The 15,923-nt window shown below is 62.9% G+C and overlaps 6 protein-coding genes across 6 annotated transcripts in view; 4 read left to right on the top strand and 2 right to left on the bottom strand.

The window, feature by feature from the left end:
* The window catches only part of CHLNCDRAFT_138230 (hypothetical protein), a gene marked incomplete at both ends in the record, with an annotated part of 1,504 nt that extends 702 nt beyond the window's left edge, over positions 1-802 (top strand). Inside the window, 2 exons of the mRNA XM_005851588.1 lie at positions 12-707; positions 749-802. Coding sequence (XP_005851650.1) covers positions 12-707; positions 749-802 — 750 coding nt within the window. The remainder of the gene's footprint in view (positions 1-11; positions 708-748) is intronic.
* Positions 803-1,503: 701 nt separating this feature from the next.
* On the bottom strand, positions 1,504-2,587 carry CHLNCDRAFT_56809 (expressed protein; the record flags this gene model as incomplete). The annotated part of the gene is made up of 3 exons (XM_005851279.1): positions 1,504-1,810; positions 2,012-2,387; positions 2,494-2,587. The coding sequence occupies 2 exons, from the start codon at positions 2,585-2,587 to the stop codon at positions 2,032-2,034; spliced, it is 450 nt and encodes a 149-aa protein (XP_005851341.1). The 3' UTR covers positions 1,504-1,810; positions 2,012-2,031.
* A 1,043-nt stretch (positions 2,588-3,630) lies between these two features.
* On the top strand, positions 3,631-6,842 carry CHLNCDRAFT_138228 (hypothetical protein; the record flags this gene model as incomplete). Its single annotated transcript, XM_005851587.1, has 9 exons — positions 3,631-3,678; positions 3,813-4,580; positions 4,745-4,846; positions 4,912-5,088; positions 5,176-5,647; positions 5,743-6,062; positions 6,154-6,453; positions 6,565-6,630; positions 6,801-6,842. The coding sequence occupies 9 exons, from the start codon at positions 3,631-3,633 to the stop codon at positions 6,840-6,842; spliced, it is 2,295 nt and encodes a 764-aa protein (XP_005851649.1).
* Positions 6,843-7,481: 639 nt separating this feature from the next.
* On the top strand, positions 7,482-8,187 carry CHLNCDRAFT_138227 (expressed protein; the record flags this gene model as incomplete). Its single annotated transcript, XM_005851586.1, has 3 exons — positions 7,482-7,492; positions 7,627-7,838; positions 8,162-8,187. 3 exons carry the CDS (start codon positions 7,482-7,484, stop codon positions 8,185-8,187), a joined length of 249 nt encoding a protein of 82 aa, XP_005851648.1.
* Positions 8,188-9,528: 1,341 nt separating this feature from the next.
* On the top strand, positions 9,529-11,190 carry CHLNCDRAFT_50112 (hypothetical protein; the record flags this gene model as incomplete). Its single annotated transcript, XM_005851585.1, has 7 exons — positions 9,529-9,597; positions 9,713-9,803; positions 9,897-10,124; positions 10,226-10,405; positions 10,546-10,607; positions 10,722-10,886; positions 10,993-11,190. 7 exons carry the CDS (start codon positions 9,529-9,531, stop codon positions 11,188-11,190), a joined length of 993 nt encoding a protein of 330 aa, XP_005851647.1.
* Positions 11,191-11,347: 157 nt separating this feature from the next.
* On the bottom strand, positions 11,348-13,616 carry CHLNCDRAFT_138225 (hypothetical protein; the record flags this gene model as incomplete). The annotated part of the gene is made up of 9 exons (XM_005851278.1): positions 11,348-11,530; positions 11,923-11,997; positions 12,122-12,225; positions 12,388-12,490; positions 12,571-12,715; positions 12,807-12,879; positions 12,956-13,017; positions 13,101-13,263; positions 13,418-13,616. The coding sequence occupies 9 exons, from the start codon at positions 13,614-13,616 to the stop codon at positions 11,348-11,350; spliced, it is 1,107 nt and encodes a 368-aa protein (XP_005851340.1).
* Between the last annotated feature and the right edge of the window lie 2,307 nt (positions 13,617-15,923).

Here is a 15,923-nt window from a genome sequence, read left to right as displayed (position 1 = left end):
GGGAGGAGCAGGCAGCAGCAGAGGCGGAGGAGGAGCAGGAAGCAGCAGAGGCGAGGGAGGAGGCAGCAGCAGAGGCGGAGGAGGAGCAGGCAGCAACAGAGGCGGAGGAGGAGGAGGCAGCAACAGAGGCGGAGGAGGAGCAGGCAGCAGCAGAGGCGGAGGAGGAGCAGGCAGCAGCAGAGGCGGAGGAGGAGCAGGCAGCAGCAGAGGCGGAGGAGGAGCAGGCAGCAGCAGAGGCGGAGGAGGAGCAGGCAGCAGCAGAGGCGGAGGAGGGCGGCACGCTGGCAGCACCACACCCGCCCATGCCAGCACACTTGCAGGCCACCCGCTCTCGAGTGGCGGCGGCTCAGGTGAAGAACCGCCAGCGGTTCGCAGCGCAGCGCAGGCCAAAGGGCGAGCCCAAGGACTTTGCTGTGGGCGATGACGTGCTGCTGCTGCCGCCGAAGCGCGGCAAAGTGGGCAAGCAGCTGGGCCGCAACCGCATCGTGTGCCGCGTGGTGGAGATCAAGCGGCCCTTTGGCGTGACCATGTACCGGCTGCGGAGCGGAGCTGGAGTGGTGGAGGGTATGCATCAGGTCAGCAGGCTATCTAAGGCGCCACCCAGCCTGGCCAGCGAGCTGACCTTCAGCGGCACGGCGCAGCGAGGAGTGCCTGTGGTGTCTCTCAATGTGGCGATGGCGGCGCAGCCCGGCGGCGGCAAGGCAGCCGTGCGCTGCGGCTGCCGCGGCGCCTGCACCCGGAACTGCAGCTGCAAGAAGAATGGTGCGCGGTGTGGGCGGCACTGTGGCTGTATAACCGGTAAGGGTGGCAATTGCAAGAACCATTGAAGAAGTGTGCCTTGTACGCTTTGCCGTCTCCGCTGAAAGGCGCTGCCGCCTGTGGCGGCTTCATATTTCCTGTTCATTTCTGTTGTTCGGTCTCTCTGTTCGTGTTGGTTGGCTTGTAAGAGTTGTATTTCTGACGCTAGAGAGGTGATCTCAAGATGACAGCGGGAGCGTTGAAGCGTGCATGCCATCACGTGTGCAAGCAGCCCCGCTCCGCCCCGCTCAACCCTCAAACATGGCTCTATGGGGTCAGTTCACGTATGGGAGGGGAGCGCCGCGCGGGCTGCCAGGAGCGAGCGGGGGCGGGGGTTGCCCAATCGGGAGGGTGCCACATCAGGGGGCAACATGTGCCAGGAAGCACCACTGCCGGGCAGGCGCACTCGGTGCGGCTGAGCGGGGGCGGGGCAAGGCAAGTGGCAGGAGTGGTCAGGGCGGGGCGGGGCGGCCCTGCATGGGGGCTGGTTGCTGCTGGTGGGGGAACCGAGGCGGGGGCCCGGGGGAGGGGGGGTACAGGAAGAGTCAGCATGGAAGGGGAAGGGCTGGCAGCTGTCGTCATCCTGCAACCACAGCGGGCACGCAGAGGGCAAGAGGGCAGGCAGGCATCTCGCTTCAGACAGCTGCCAAAGGAGGCAACTTGTGTGATGCGATGGCAGTGAGCCGGTTCAGGCGCCATCGTGCAGGCTGCGGGGAGCTTTACAAAACACAAGGCAGCTGCCAAAGCAACAACGTTAACGTTGTTGTTGTCAACATTGTTGTTGTTTATTGCGTGAAATCGAGGGCAGCGGCACGCAAGCCAGGAGTACAAAGCCAAGAGTACAAAGAGGACAAGAAAATGTACAAGCTGGGCACAAGCTCGCCGTCCCCACTGCATGGATGGGGCAAGATGGCGATGCTCCAGCTTGTGCCCCGGCCAGAGCTGTGGCCAATCTCTGCAGCCTGCTCCAGCCGCCATTGCCCCCCTTAAGGATGTACAACCGACCAGCGGGCTGCAGAGCAGGGGAAATCAGGGCCGCAAGCCAGTGACGACAAGCAACTTGAAGGCAACACAACCACGGCTGAGCGCTGCGGTGTTTGCAAAGCAGGTGGCACACAAGGCGAGGAGCGGTGAAAGTGGGGCGTGGCTGCCACCGCAAGGCAGCAACGCCAGGATACCTCCACTGCGAAACCGCTGTGCACCAACCACCCACCTTCGCTCACACATGTGGGCCTAGATTACTGAGACGAGCAAGAAGCATGCAGCGTGGACCACCATCAAATAGCTTATAAAGCTGCCGTAGTCGCCGAGGAAACCGATGCCAGCCAGCAGTAGGAAGAACACCGCAAGGGACCTCATGATTCGCCGGAAAATAAGGCGGTCCCTCTCAAAGCTCTCTTGCACCTGCCTGCGATTCTGGTTGAGGCGGTTCAGCTCCGCCTTGTACCAGTCTGGCTGGGAGGGCTGCGGCCGCTCCTGCGCCGGGCCCGAGGGCTGCGCCCCCGCCTGCTCCTGGCCCGCCGGCGGCGCCTCGGCAGCGGCCACCCGCCGCAGGCGGGTGCTGCGGAGCGCAAGGCAGCCTGCGGGACCTGCAGGCGGGCAGCAGGTGGGCAGCCAGAAAGGCATGGGCCAATATTGCCGTTGGAGACTTCGAGGAAGGATAATGTGGCACCCTGCACAGCGCTCAGTCCCCACCTGGGCCCCATAGGCCTGCCGGGCGGGCGTGCACGGCCGTGCGTGGGTGGAGGCCGGGCAGCGAGCTGCTGGATGCCGAGGCGAGGTAGGCCATGGCTCCCGGTGGAACAGTGCGGACGCACGGGGCGATTCTGGAGGCTGGGGCAGAGTGAGCAGCAGGCAGCGCAGCACCACGGCCCCTTCCAAATGGTTGCCCCAGTAAGCACCTCTGCCACGTGTACCCATGCCCACCTTAGGGCCTGGACGCCCTCATGCGTGCATGCCCGCCAGCCGCTCGATTCACCCATTTTTGTACACTCATTGGGCTCTTGAAAAGCGGGCCAACACGCCCTACAAGTGTGCAGCGAGCTCCCACCACCTGTCAGTGGGCGCAAAACCGCCTGAAAACCAACTTCACTCGCGGGCCACGTGCCTTGATCGCATTCCAATGGTGTTAGAAAAGGTTTGGACGCACGGGCGGACCGGGAAACGCCTCCCTGCAGCTTGGCATTTTTGAATGGCGCCCTGCAGCTGGCGCCCACAGACTCGTGACCACCCCCTCTGCAGAATGCTCTCCTCAAGCTAGTGGTTACAATCATGCTCACAAATCATTTAGCACTCTTGTCACCGACAGGGCCGGCCACCGCCCTCCCCGGTCCAGCACAACGTGAGCAGCTGCCGGTGCCGGCGCCGTTGCTGCATGTTGCTGCTGCAGCCCAGCTCCACCCATCAGTCTTCTTCTGCTTCACTCCACTGCAGGCAGGCAGCTTTCCCTGAATAGCCGGGTTGCACAGGAGCAGGGCGCAGCCCCCGGCTTGGCTTCACGTGCGAGCCGCTGCCCCGCCCTCGTCTGGTTCCCATACGACAGCCCTCCCCACTCACATTTGTCCCACGCCTTCTGTTCTGTCTGCAGTGCAACAGGGCGGTTATCGCGTAGGCGCCTCTGTCTACGACATGACCCATGGGACCTCACGTGGTTACGGCACAATCAGCAGGCGTGGGGAGCCTTGTGACGATGGCACACCGCGGTGGCATGTGCATTGGGAGCACCCACGCGAAGGACAACGCGACAAAGCCATAGCTGAGACGTACCTGGAGCTGCCGCTCGTGCACCACAAGGAGCGCGTCCCGCCAGCTGGACTAGGTCAGCGGATCCAGATGGTGCTGGGCACGCACAGGCCTGCACTGGGCACAACCGTTGCAAAGGTAGGCTCATGCGGGCTGCTGCCCTCAGCCATTGCCCCTATGCCTTGGCCAGCAATGCAGCTGGCATCCCCTCCTGCGCACCAGCTCCTGCTGCGTCCTGCCAACCAGCTGCTGCACCCTCACCTGCTACCCAGACCGGCGAGGGCTGGACGTGCGAGCTGGAGGGCCAGAAGATCCGCCACAACTTCAAAGGCGCCTACCTGCATGCAATGGGGCAGCCAGCTGATGGGAAGACGCTGCAGCTGTCAGAGGCGGTGGAGCTTGTTACCGCCCTGCCCCTGAAAGAGGCTGATGATGTTGGCACCATCCGGAGCGGCCTGCAGAAGAAAGCGGCGGGCAAGTGGACGCTCAAGTATGTCTGCTCCCATGCATCCAAGTGCAGCTGCCCGTACACGCTGGAGTTGCGGCATCCGGCTGGCAGCGAGGTGGTGAGCGTGTGGCAAACAGCGCCCCACCAGTTCCATGACCCCACCAGCGCCGACAGCCAGGCCCAGCTCCGCATGCACCCCCGCCTGGAGGCGATGGCCACCGTGATGATCGAGAGTGGCGCCAAGCCCACGTCCATCTGCACACGGCTGAACAACATGGTGCATGATCCGGCCGACCCGCTGGGCCTCGGGGGCGGGACTACTGGGCTGCAGCACTTCAGCAGCGCCCGTGTTAGCATCATCCCGCGGCAGATCTATGTGCTGATAAAGAAGCTGTGGCGTGCTGAAGGCTTGGGCCTCACCAGCGATGGGCAGGCGATGGCGGCTCTGATTGATGAGCTGAGAAGGGAGGGCTCTGTGCTGTCCTACCAGCCCTACAAACAGGCTGGCAGGCGCAGCGGGGAGCAGCCGCTGGTGATTGTGATGCAAGCGTCCTTCCAGGCGCGCATGCTGGACCAGTTTGGGCGGCGGCTGGTGTGCATGGACGCCACGTTTGGCGTCAACAAATACGGCTACCCACTCTAGCGCTGGTGATGAGCCTGCAGCCTAGCAGCCTAGCAGCAAGGCTGGGCTGTGTATGCAGCCACACCGGCACGCACCAGGGCTGTAGCACCCCCACCCGATCCTGGTACTTGCAGGTGCAAGATGAGAGCGGGCGCGGGGTGCCGGTCAGCTTCATGGTGTGCAGCTCGGATACGGTGGAGGTGGTGGAGCACTTCCTGCGCACATCGATGGAAGGGGTGAGTGCCAGAGGATAGAGGGATGCGCTGGGCAGGCAGCAGTCCCCCGCCTCCCAAGCCACCAGCTGGCGTCCACCGGGCATGCCGAAGGATACCTGCTCTGCTACTTCCACTTCCTGCAAGATTGGGAACGCTTCCTCAGCAGCGGCGACGCGGGTGTTCCTAAGGCTGAGCGGCACCGCATCATGCTGGCGCTGGCTCGCCTAGCCCACATGCAAGACCAAGCCCCGTTCCAACAAGAGGTGGGCAGCAACGCAGCGCATGGCCAGCAGTCTACAGGTGCTCACCCACTCGCCACTTGCATGCGCCACTGCCCTGCGCCCCCGCAGCTGGCCTGCTTCATCTTGAGCAACAGCCAGCAGCACCCCCCGGTGGCGCAGCGCATGCAGAACAGCTGGGTGCCGTGCGCCGAGAAGTGGGCATGGTGTGGGCGGCTGGACGTGCTGGACCTGCAGTGCAACACAAGCAACCTCGGGGAGCGCAACTTTGGCCTCATTAAGTACACCGACCTGGAGCGCAGGGCGCAGCTGACGCTACACGAGCTGCTGCTACAGCTGCTCACCAAGACAGTGCCCCGCAACATCCAGAACCGCGCCCACATGCTGGTGGGGCGGGTGACCAGCGACCAGCAGCAGCGCGAGCAAAGGGCAGCACTGTGGGTGCAAAAGCTGGTTGAACGCGGTGCGGTGGTGCCAGCAGCGGATAGCAGCACCCCAGAGCTCACCCTGATGCAGCAAGGAGAGGATGCGCCACCCGTGCACTCGTGTGTGGGCGATCTCAGCTGCTCCTGCGGCTACAGTGGTGAGTGGAAAGAGCCAGGGTCGGGTCAATGCATTGCAATGTCTGCGGCACGATGCCTGCCGACCTCCCCCCATCGGCTGCCCATGGCGGCGCAGCGGAGCATGTGTGCGTCCACGTGCGGGCAGCCGCTAAGGTCGTCGGCTACACACACAAGCTGCGGCTGGAGACGGCAGCGCACCTGGTGGAGGCTGGGCTGATTCAGGTGGTCGAGGTGACAGGCAGCTGCACCACCTCCACGCTGGCCGACATCACCAAGGCGGTGCACTGCAGGCCGCACGAGGGTGCCTGCACCTGCCACGGCCAAGACCAGCACGGCATCTGCTGCCACTTGCTGGCTGCCGAGAAGCTGCCATTCTTTGTGGGAGCAGAGCTGCCGATGGTGGTGCAGCTGGCAACGCCAGAAGCCGCATCTGAGGTAAGTGCATGGCGGGCAGGGGGCAAGGGAGGGATCAACAGGAGGTTTCGCAGCCGCAGCCAAGCCCCCAACCCAATGTGCTGTCATGCAGCGCATTTTGATTAAGGGGCGCGTCTTCCAGCAGCCCACCAGCGAGCCGTTGGGCGATGACTGGGGGCAGGACCTGCGCATGCTTACCCGCGTGCGGCAGACCAGTGCCACAGCCATCAAACAAGTGGTTACCAATGCCGCCGACACCACAGCAGCAACACGCGCCGACCTGAACTACGTCGGCCGCACAGTGGCAGATCTGGCGGAGGGGGAGGAGAAGCAGGCTCTGTGCAAAGCCGTGAAAGACCTGCAGAGCAAGGCGGAGGAGATGCGCCAGGCGGCACGCTTGGAGCCCACCAAGGTGCGAGCAGGCAAGCAAGCGCGGAGGAAGCAGGGGCGCAATGAGCAGGACAGGCTCACCCGCGCACTGCTGACCCGAAAGCACAAGAGCAGCGCGCCCCTGGCACAGCAGACGGCGGCAGCAGAGCGCAGCGACCCCTTGCCCACCCTGCGCCAGAAGGACAAGTCGGCAAGGAAGGTGAGGGGCTGGGAAGTCAAATGGCGGCAACATCGTGGCTGTTGTGGAGGGCCCGCCTTTGTGCAAACATGCTGCATACTTGCCTGTCCGTGCAGATGCGCGGTCCTACGGTGCCTGGCAATAGAAATGGTACCACACTCCGCAACAACGGCTCGCATCATCGGGTGCAGAAGAAGCGCCGCACAGAGGCAGCAGTGGGGGCGGCGGTGTAGCGGCGGCCATTCCTGCGCATCGGAGGCAACAATTCAGCGGTCGCTGAAGCGCAGACACCTGCTAGGGAGGCTCCTGCAGAGCTGCTCAATGGCCGCCGGCCGCCGCAGCCGCCGCATTCTAGGCTTTAAGCATGTGGCGTTGTCAGGGCGCCTGCTCACTATCACATCACCCAGTACGCACCTGGTAACATTTTGGGGAGCGTGCACGCAAGGAGAGAGGCTGAAAGAGGCTGGGCCCACCATCACCCGTATTGCCGGCACGCTCAGGTGCGCGCCATTGGCGCCTGTCGACGAGGAAATGTATGTAGGACACGGGAGAGGGCGGGAGGGATGTGGAAGAGGCGAGCACAGGGCTCCGCACTTGCCAATTGCTTGTGTGAGCCCCTTGGGCGCCCCACAGAGCGTCGAATGAACCCATTGCCGCAAGCGGGCATGCATCAGGCCTTACTGGGGACTGGGTGGAAGGGGCCGTGGTGCTGCGCTCTGCGGTGCCTGCTGCTCACTCTGCCCCAGCCTCCAGAATCGCCCCGTGCGTCCGCACTGTTCCACCGGAGCCATGCCCTATTTCGCCTTGGCATCCAGCAGCTCGCTGCTTGGCCTCCACCCACGCACGGCCGTGCACGCCCGCCCGGCAGGCCGATGGGGCCCAGGTGGGGAATGAGAGTTGTGCAGGGTGCCACATTATCCTTCCTCGAAGTCTCCACCGGCAACAATGGCCCATGCCTATCTGGGTGCCCATCTGTTGCCCGCCTGCAGGTCCCGCAAGCTGCCTTGCGCTCCGCAGCACCCGCCTGCGGCGGGTGGCCGCTGCCGAGGCGCCGCCGGCGGGCCAGGAGCAGGCGGGGGCGCGGCCCTCAGGCCCGGCGCAGGAGTGGCCGCCGCCCTCCCAGCCGGACTGGTACAGGGCGGAGCTGAATCGCTTCAACCGGAAGCACAAGCAGGCGCTGGAGCGCTTTGAGAGGGACCGCCTTATTTTCCGACGAATCATGGGGTCTTGTGCGGTGTTCTTTTTTATGCTGGCTGGTATCGGTTTCCTCGGCGACCACGACATCTTTATTAGCTATTTGATGGTGTTCAACGCTGCATGCTGCTTGTTCGCCGTAGCATTGTGAGCGAAGGTGGGTGGTACCTGCACAGCGGTTTGGCAGTGGAGGTAGACTGGCGTTGCTGCGTTGCGGTGGCAGCCGCGCCCCACTTTCACCGCTCCTCGCCTTGTGTGCCACCTGCTTTGCAAACACCGCAGCGCTCAGCCGTGGTCGTGTTGCCTTCAAGTTGCTTGTCCTCACTGGCTTGCGGCCCTGATTTCCCCTGCTCTGCAGCCCGCTCGTTGACTGTTCGTCCTTAAGGGGGGCAGTGCTGGCTGGAGCAGGCTGCAGAGATTGGCCACAGCTCTGGCCGGGGCACAAGCTGGAGCGTCGCCATCTTGCCCCATCCATGCCAGTGGGGACGGCGAGCTTGTGCCCAGCTTGTACATTTTTTTGTCCTCTTTGTACTCTTGGCTTTGTACTCCTGGCTTGCGTGCCGCTGCCTTCGATTTCACGCAATAAACAACAACGTTGTTGCTTTTGCAGCCTGAACTGGCTCACTGACTCCGCATTCGCACAAGTTGCCTCCTTTGGTAGCTGTCTGAAGCGAGATGCCCACTGTGGTTGGGGATGGATGATGACAGCCCTTCTCCTTTCATGCTGACTCTCTCCCTGTACCCCCCCCCCGGCACCCGCCTCGGTTCCAGCAGCAGCAACCATGAGAGTGCGGTGCAGTTGGCTGGTCAGCATCACATGCATGGCCTGCGCCCCGCCCGCCCGCCTGCCCGCCTGCCCGCCCGCCTGCCTACTCGCCTTTGAGTCGGTCACTGATGCCCACCCCTTCCCATCATTGGCTCCTGTGCAGCCTGCATGGCTGACGGCAGCTTCGCACCCTTGCCGCTATTCAGGTGATCTGCTGTCGCCAGCCTTGCCCAAGCCAGCTGGCGCAGCTCCAGGAGGTGCTGGCGAAGGGCGGTGCAAGCTGGATGGACCATATGTGCACAACGTTGTGGGCGCCCTCAACCAGGCGCCAGGCATGTTTGGGCAGCGAGAGAGCTACTTGGACGCAGTAGGTGGCGGCAGGACCACATGGCGCAGGCGCAGCTTCGCACTGGATCGCATTGGGGAGCAGAAGAGACCGGCCACAGCGCACCCGAGAGCAGCGAGTCTACCCCCACTGCCGACCTTGCCAACCTGACGGCATTGAGGACGCCCCTCACACGCTGCTCTCTTGCACAGTTTAGGGCCCGCTGCGCCTCGCCTTTGCCGCCCTGTTTTCTGAGCCCCTGCACTGCCACCAACGCTGGCAGTCAGCCACCGCCGCTCTGCCGACTTCCTCACGCTGTGCAAAATGTATGCAATGCTGTCTTATTACAAGCACCAAGGGAACCTTGTGTGCAAAATTGTAGTTACCATTGCAACAGGCTGCGTTTTGAAGACTGGCACCCTGGAAGTGATCTACAGGATGGTAGATGTGTCCTTGGCAAGGGGCGAAGCCGTGAGGCAGAGAACATGTGTGTTTACGACTTCGTATGCTGAGGCTGCTGGGTTATCATCGGGCGCCCTCGCTCCAAGCCGTTTCAATTGAAGGAACTGTTGCCCTTCTCTTGATCACGCCACCCATCGCCCCACTCCAGGCGCCTCCCCCAAGTGCCTGCAATATGGCACAGACTGTGGCGGTGACTGGCGGCGGGGGCTACGTTGCCACCGAGTTGATCCACCAGCTGCTGGTTAGTGGCGCAGCCATCATCCACACCTGGCAAGCGGCGGGGCGGTGGCGGCAGCAGAGCTGCCACCGTGGCCGCAACACGCCGGGCTCCTCTGCGTGTGTGCTGCTGCTTGCAGGCCAAGGGGTTCAACGTGAGGGCCACGGTGCGCAGCAAGGCCGATGCGGCCAAGGTGGCCCACCTGACGTGCCTGGCCACGGCATTGCCAGGTGTGCAGACGGCAGCAGCGTGCACCGTGACGCTCCAGCCGACGAGCCTTGCATGTAGTACCAGGTGTGCTGCCTTGTGTTGCATGCCCGCAGGCAGTGTGGAGCTGGTGGAGGCAGACCTACTGGTGGAGGGCGCCTTTGACGCGGCCTTTGCGGGCTGCCGCTACGTCTTCCACACCGCCTCGCCTTTCTTCATCGAGGCAGGAGACCCGCAGGCGCAGCTGGTGGACCCGGCAGTCAAAGGAACTCGCAACGTGATGCAGGCGGTGGCACGGAACAAGGCGGATGTGCGACGGATAGTGCTCACCTCCTCTTGCGCGGGTGGGTGGGTGAGGGAAGAGGCATCCGGGCCAACCTGGCTGCCCTGCGTCGCTTGCTGCCGCCTCAATGCCTGTGAATCTCACCCTACCGCCTGAGTGCAGCCATCAAGGGCAATGCCAACGCGGCCGCCCCCAAGGTGGGCAGCACCTACAGCGAGGCCGACTGGAACGAGACCTCCACCTTGCCAGCAGAGGCGTACTGGTGCAGCAAGGTGCAGGCGGAAAGGGCGGCTTGGGAGCTGGCAGAGCAGCATGGCCTGGACCTGGTGACCATCTTGCCAGGTGAGGTGCGAGTGAGGGTGCAGTAAGCATTGATCAAGGGCAGCGGCAGACAGGCGCATCTCCATGCCCCCCAGCGCTGAAGGTGCAAGGGCAGTGGGCGGGCCCGTCGCCGCCCTGAACTGTACTGCTGCTGTCTGCAGAGTTCATCATGGGTCCTGTGATCTCGAGACGATCGGATGCGACCAGTTTCGGCTATATGAAGGTGCGGGCTACCCGCCCTCTCTTGACGCACGGCTGGGCCTTGGCCTCCTTGGCAGGGCGGTGGTCTTGAGCCGCCGCTCCTAACCGCCAACTGCCTGCCCGCCTTCCTCTGCAGGCGTGGCTGGAGGGCACTGCGCAAAACTTTGCACCCGTGTTTGCGGATGTGCGGGACGTGGCACGCGCGCACATCCTGGCAGCAGAGAACCCAGCAGCCAGCGGGCGGTACATCGTGGCCACCACCCACAGCACATCGCCCAGCACCATCTCCTCCTGGCTCCAGGTGCGGGGCGGTGCTGAGTGTCGCTCGTTTGTTGCCCCTGTATGGGCTGGTCACCTGCCTCACTTGCAAACGCTGCTGCCCCCCCCCTCGTTTTCTTCCGCCAAAGGAGCGCTTTCCCGAGTATGCACTCGCTGATGGCGAGGAGATGGAGTGCACGGAGATCATCAACAACTCGAGAGTGCAGGGGGAGCTGGGGCTGTCCATCACGCCGGTCAAGGAGACCATCGTGGACATGGCGGCCACCTTGGTGCAGCTGGACCTGGCGCAGCCCAAGCCCAAGGGCCCAGAACCTGGCAAGCAGTAGCTTTGCCGTATGTCAGCTGCCCATTTTGTTACGAGCGCATTCACTTGTGGCCCAGCTTTTTGCGCTTTGCATTTTGTGTGCAACTGGAAACAACTCAGCTTGCAAAACGTTGTCCCATGGCAACATGGACGGCCTGTTAATGACAGGCAGTACCATCTCATGCCTCCTCGGCACTGGTGGCGTTGGCATCACTGGCTGTCACTGGCGAGCCGCCATGGCCGCGCGGCTCCGCCTCCTCGTCCTCCTCTGCGCTTGTCCAGCCGCCGTCCCCATTCTCGCTGCTGCCAGCGCTGTGCAAGTAGGTGCCAGCGGGCGGCGTGGGGTCACGGTTGTCACCTGCCTGCAGGGCCGGTCGCCGCAGGCCCCAGAAGCTGGCGGGTTGCAAGCTGGGCCGCACTGCCGTGAAATGCCAGCCTAGATGCGTTCCACAGGCGCAGTACGCGCACTGCCATGCATAACCTGCATCACCAGGCACATGCTGCTGGTTTGTGGTTGCATTGAAACAGCAGGGCACAGCAGGGCCAATGGGGAAATCACTGGGCACAGCACTTAAGGAATCGAGCCAGCGCACCGGGAAACCAGCTGTGCGCAGTTTCGGGGCCGCCCTCCAGCAGCACGTTGCCTGCAACCTGCAACTAAATGTGCTAGAATGCTCAGCAGTGGCTTCCAAGCAGGGCTTGCCACCACAGCTGTGCCAGGGCTCCACCACGCCTCCAAAGGCATGCCACCCACCGTGGACAGCGTGACAATGTCGTGAATGAACGCATGCGAATTGACATAGCAGGCGCTGATGCCCTCCTCGCTCATCTACAGGATGCGGCAGGGGTTGCACCAAAACCGACGCTTCGAGCGACTGCACTGTGTGGCAACACCTCCACCTCACGTACAATTTGCTGCTGCAGTAAGAGCAATGCACAAGGGCTGCGCCTACCTGCACAGCATCAGCACTGCGCGCCAGCGAGGTGCCGCATGCTCGGCAGCACAGAGTGCCAAGCGCCTGCAGCAGCTTGCACTCTGCCCGCAGCCGCTCGTCCGCTGCAGCCAGAGCAACGGGAGCAAGCAGCAGCTGGACGTGGTCGGTAGCAAATGCAACACTCTGGTGTTGCATTTGCACCATGTTGCTCTAGAGTTCATTCTGACTTGACATCACTGCCCATCCAGTTGCAAATAGATTGATCACCGCACCCGCCCACCCACCTGAGCACGCCTCCAGCAGCTGCTGCCGAACGTCGTCATCCACCGGTAGATTGCTGAGCAGGAAGTAGCTGAGCTCCAGAGGGTTGCCCTCAAACTCGCGGGCCTGCAGGAGAGCGGCGGCACAGGTGAACAGATGCAGGCAGCGGTGCTGCACCCATGCAAGCCAGTGCCCCTGCTGCACACCTGCGGCGCAATTGAGTGGAAGAGGCGTCTGGCACGCTTAGCCAGCTGCCAGGCGTCAAAAGTGGCATACAGGGCGCGTGGGTGCCAGGCCACGCCTGCCTGCGCCTCGGCGGGGACCGGCAGCGGGGGTGGCTCTGGCAACACCCTGCACAAAGGGCATGCATGGTCGAGGGCTCTCCGACTTCAAGCCGGATGCCTGTGGGAAGCACCTCTTGCTGCTGCACACCCTTACAAACCTGACGGGCACCGAGGACAGCTGCATGCCGCCCTCCATCACTGCATCCAGCTGCACCTCCACACGCTGTCGCCCTGCACATCGCAAAAAAGTGAAGTTTCCAGGATTCCGCCAGACGAACAGAGTCACTTGCATGTCAACCAAGCGCACCTTTGGCCAGCAAGTTGATGCCACCGCCCCCCATCTTGCAAATCTCCGCCACACAGCCCACCCTGCAGTGCCAGGCGCGCCCAAGCCGTTTAACCAATGCACAATGCATGGGTTGCACACAGCTTTTTTCTAAAAAGAAAACTACCTCTGCAACATGAGCTGGGGCGTGAAGTAACCACGTTGGCAGCAGACCACCGCGATCAGGCGAGTGAGTGGTGGGGGAGCATTGAGCGCTTGCTGCAGGAGGGCCCGGTCGCCGCGGAAGGTCAAGCGCAGCGGGAGTGTGCTGCCGGGGCAGAGCACCAGGCCTGCATCAGGCGCGGCAGTGTTGGCGTCATGCGTGGCGGGGGCCTTGCGCAGCCTGTCCCTGCCTGTCCCTCCCTCCACCTGGGCGGGCCGACCATGTGGTCATGCAGCTGGAGTTTGAATGGGATGGACCGCCCACGCCACTCAGCAGCGCACCGTCAAGGGGAAGAACTGGGAGCCGATAGGTTCGTCCCTCCTCCAGCAGGCCGGCGCTGCCCTCCAGATCATCAACCTCCCCCAAGTAGGAGTGAGTAGCTACGACTGTCGGGGACAGCACCTCGTCGCCGGCTGTGGGTCCTGCCGCCGCTTGCCCGCCGCCACCTTCCAGGCCGGGGCGTCCGTCGGGGTCGCTCATGCTGCAAGCTAGCTTGCCGTGCAACCCTGTGCTTTGAAAAAGTGAGTGAAGGTGGGCGTTGGCAGCGGGCCCGGGGTGCCTCCAGCGAGACTGGCTCGACCCGGGCTGTTTCTAGTCTGCGCGAGACCGGCAGTTGACTCGTGAGGCTGCAAACGTCTCCGCGTGCCCGGGCGGCGAGAGAACTCGCAACTGGCGGCGGACGCCAGCGTGGCAGGCGGCGGCGACCTGGCACACTTGGGTAAAATCCCATTTCAGGCACCGACTATGCCTTACATCTCCATTGTCAAACAGAGAACGATTAGCATAAATACGAGCCAAAGATGACAGCTGACAACCTCCGCCATCCCCGCCACCACCCAGTCGCACCGCCAACCTTGTCGCCTCCGATCAGCGCGCAGCCAGTTGGGCCGGCAGCAGGCGCATCTTCATATGAATGTGAATCTCACATCAAAAATGTGCAAGTTGCTTGTTTCGTTCAGGCAATATTGGAAACAGCATGCCAGGTTAATTGCCAGCATCCCTTGAAGCACGGGCCGTGCAGGCCCTGGGGTCAAAACAGCCAGGGACATCTCCACGAGGTGAGATCCGCCCCGTGTTTAGGGTGACCAGCTTAGATGACCAGCTTGATTGCCGCCGGCACAACCTTTTTGAGTGCGTCTAACACGCCGCTCTCAGGCAATAGCTTCGTAATGAATTCGCTCTGACTGAACTGCTGCGCCAGCTTTTGCGCCTCTGCAGGAAATCAATGCAACCCTCTTTATAATGTGGGACATGCGCACGGCCGCACTCCGCCGGGCCTGCATCACCCAACCCACCTGCGGTGCAGTGCGCCCACACCTTCATGTACTCCTCGTCCACGGCCGCGTTGATGGAGGCACGGGCCTTCATGCGCAGCCGCTCGTCCTTGATGATGTCTTCCAGTTTGTCGGGCTCCTGCTGGCCAGGAGACATGGCTAGCCCTGAGGAGGGCAATATGAGGCTACGCCATGAGCTTTTCTTGCCTTCCTCCTTTCCCTCTCACCTCGTACAGCTTGGTCAGAAGCTCGTAGGAAAGGGGCGCCTTCTCGTCCTGCTCCGCGCAATACATCTCAAACTTGCTCACACCCCTGCAGTAACCAGCACATCGATCGATGGCATAATGTGATTGATATTCATCGCATCACGCCAGCCCATTAAGGCAAATGTGTTGAAGCCTGCGCTGATTATGTGCTCGATTCGCGCACACACTTGCCTCCTCATTGCCACCTGCTTGCGCGCCAGCTCCCACTCGCCGATGAGCAGGCGATCCCGGATCTTCTCGCTGCTCTGAATGTACCTGCGCCAGGGGGCGGCGGCGATTGGCCAGCCCAGCTTCAGCCAGCGCACAGCCCTGCAGCCCCGGACCCTCCACAGCCAGCTGCTGCCCACCCCTTGCTCATCAGCTGCGTGAAGGTGTCCATCACAGTCTCCCAAGACTTCTCGTCTTGCTGCAGCACAGGAGAGGCGGTAGATAGGGGAAGGCGGCATGCGTGGGCGGTGAGGGGCAGGAAGGAGGCACCAGGAGTGCGCCAAGCAGGGGACGGCAGAGCTGCAGCCTCCGGCTTACTTCAAGCTGGTCGTCCTGCTGATGCTGCAGCTGCTCCATGCCCGACGTGTCGCCGTTGCCTGACGAACGCACTGCCTCTGCCAAGCTGACCGCCCGCTGCCGCGCCCTGTCGTTCAGCTGTTGCAGCTGGGCATCGATCAGCTCCATCCTGCCAGTCGGATGGGTGCGTTGGGGTGGGTGCACCACAGGGAGCAGGTGTCGCCAGCCCGACATTCTTACCGTGGCCAAACTGGCATCCCCGGCGGCAACACAGCTCGCAGGCACAGCAGATACCGACTCGCCTCTCCAACAGATTCTGCATCTCTCTGCGCAGCTCGCTCTCGACGTCCTTGCTGATGCTGCTGGCCACATTGACATCTGCGGCATCGACCTTGGTCTCCGGCTGCTCGTCACCGTCGCTGCCGCCTTGGAACATCAGAGCAGAGTAGGCACGGGGTGCCTGGCACCCTCGCACTGCTGCTGACCTCCTCAAGGGTGCTGAGGAGCGGCTTGCTGGGCCGCGGCCCCCGCGGAGGGTGAGAAGCACAGGCCTCCTAGGAGCACCTCGACTGCTGCTGGGGTTGCACGCCAGCATCCTGCCCTGCACTCTGGAGGGTGCCTGGTCTGATCTGGAGATCAAAAAAAGCTGGCTGCGTGCCCAGGACACGGCTCTTCTGTACTACATGAAGTACGACTGGTTTGCGCCAGCAAGCCAGAGAGAGTCAGGGGTCAGAAAGCCTTTC

The sequence above is a fragment of the Chlorella variabilis genome (assembly GCF_000147415.1).
Source record: "Chlorella variabilis unplaced genomic scaffold CHLNCscaffold_2, whole genome shotgun sequence".
NCBI classification, from domain to species: domain Eukaryota; kingdom Viridiplantae; phylum Chlorophyta; class Trebouxiophyceae; order Chlorellales; family Chlorellaceae; genus Chlorella; species Chlorella variabilis.
The sequence above is the reverse complement of the archived record's forward strand: the minus strand, read 5'-3'. Positions and strand labels throughout refer to the sequence as shown.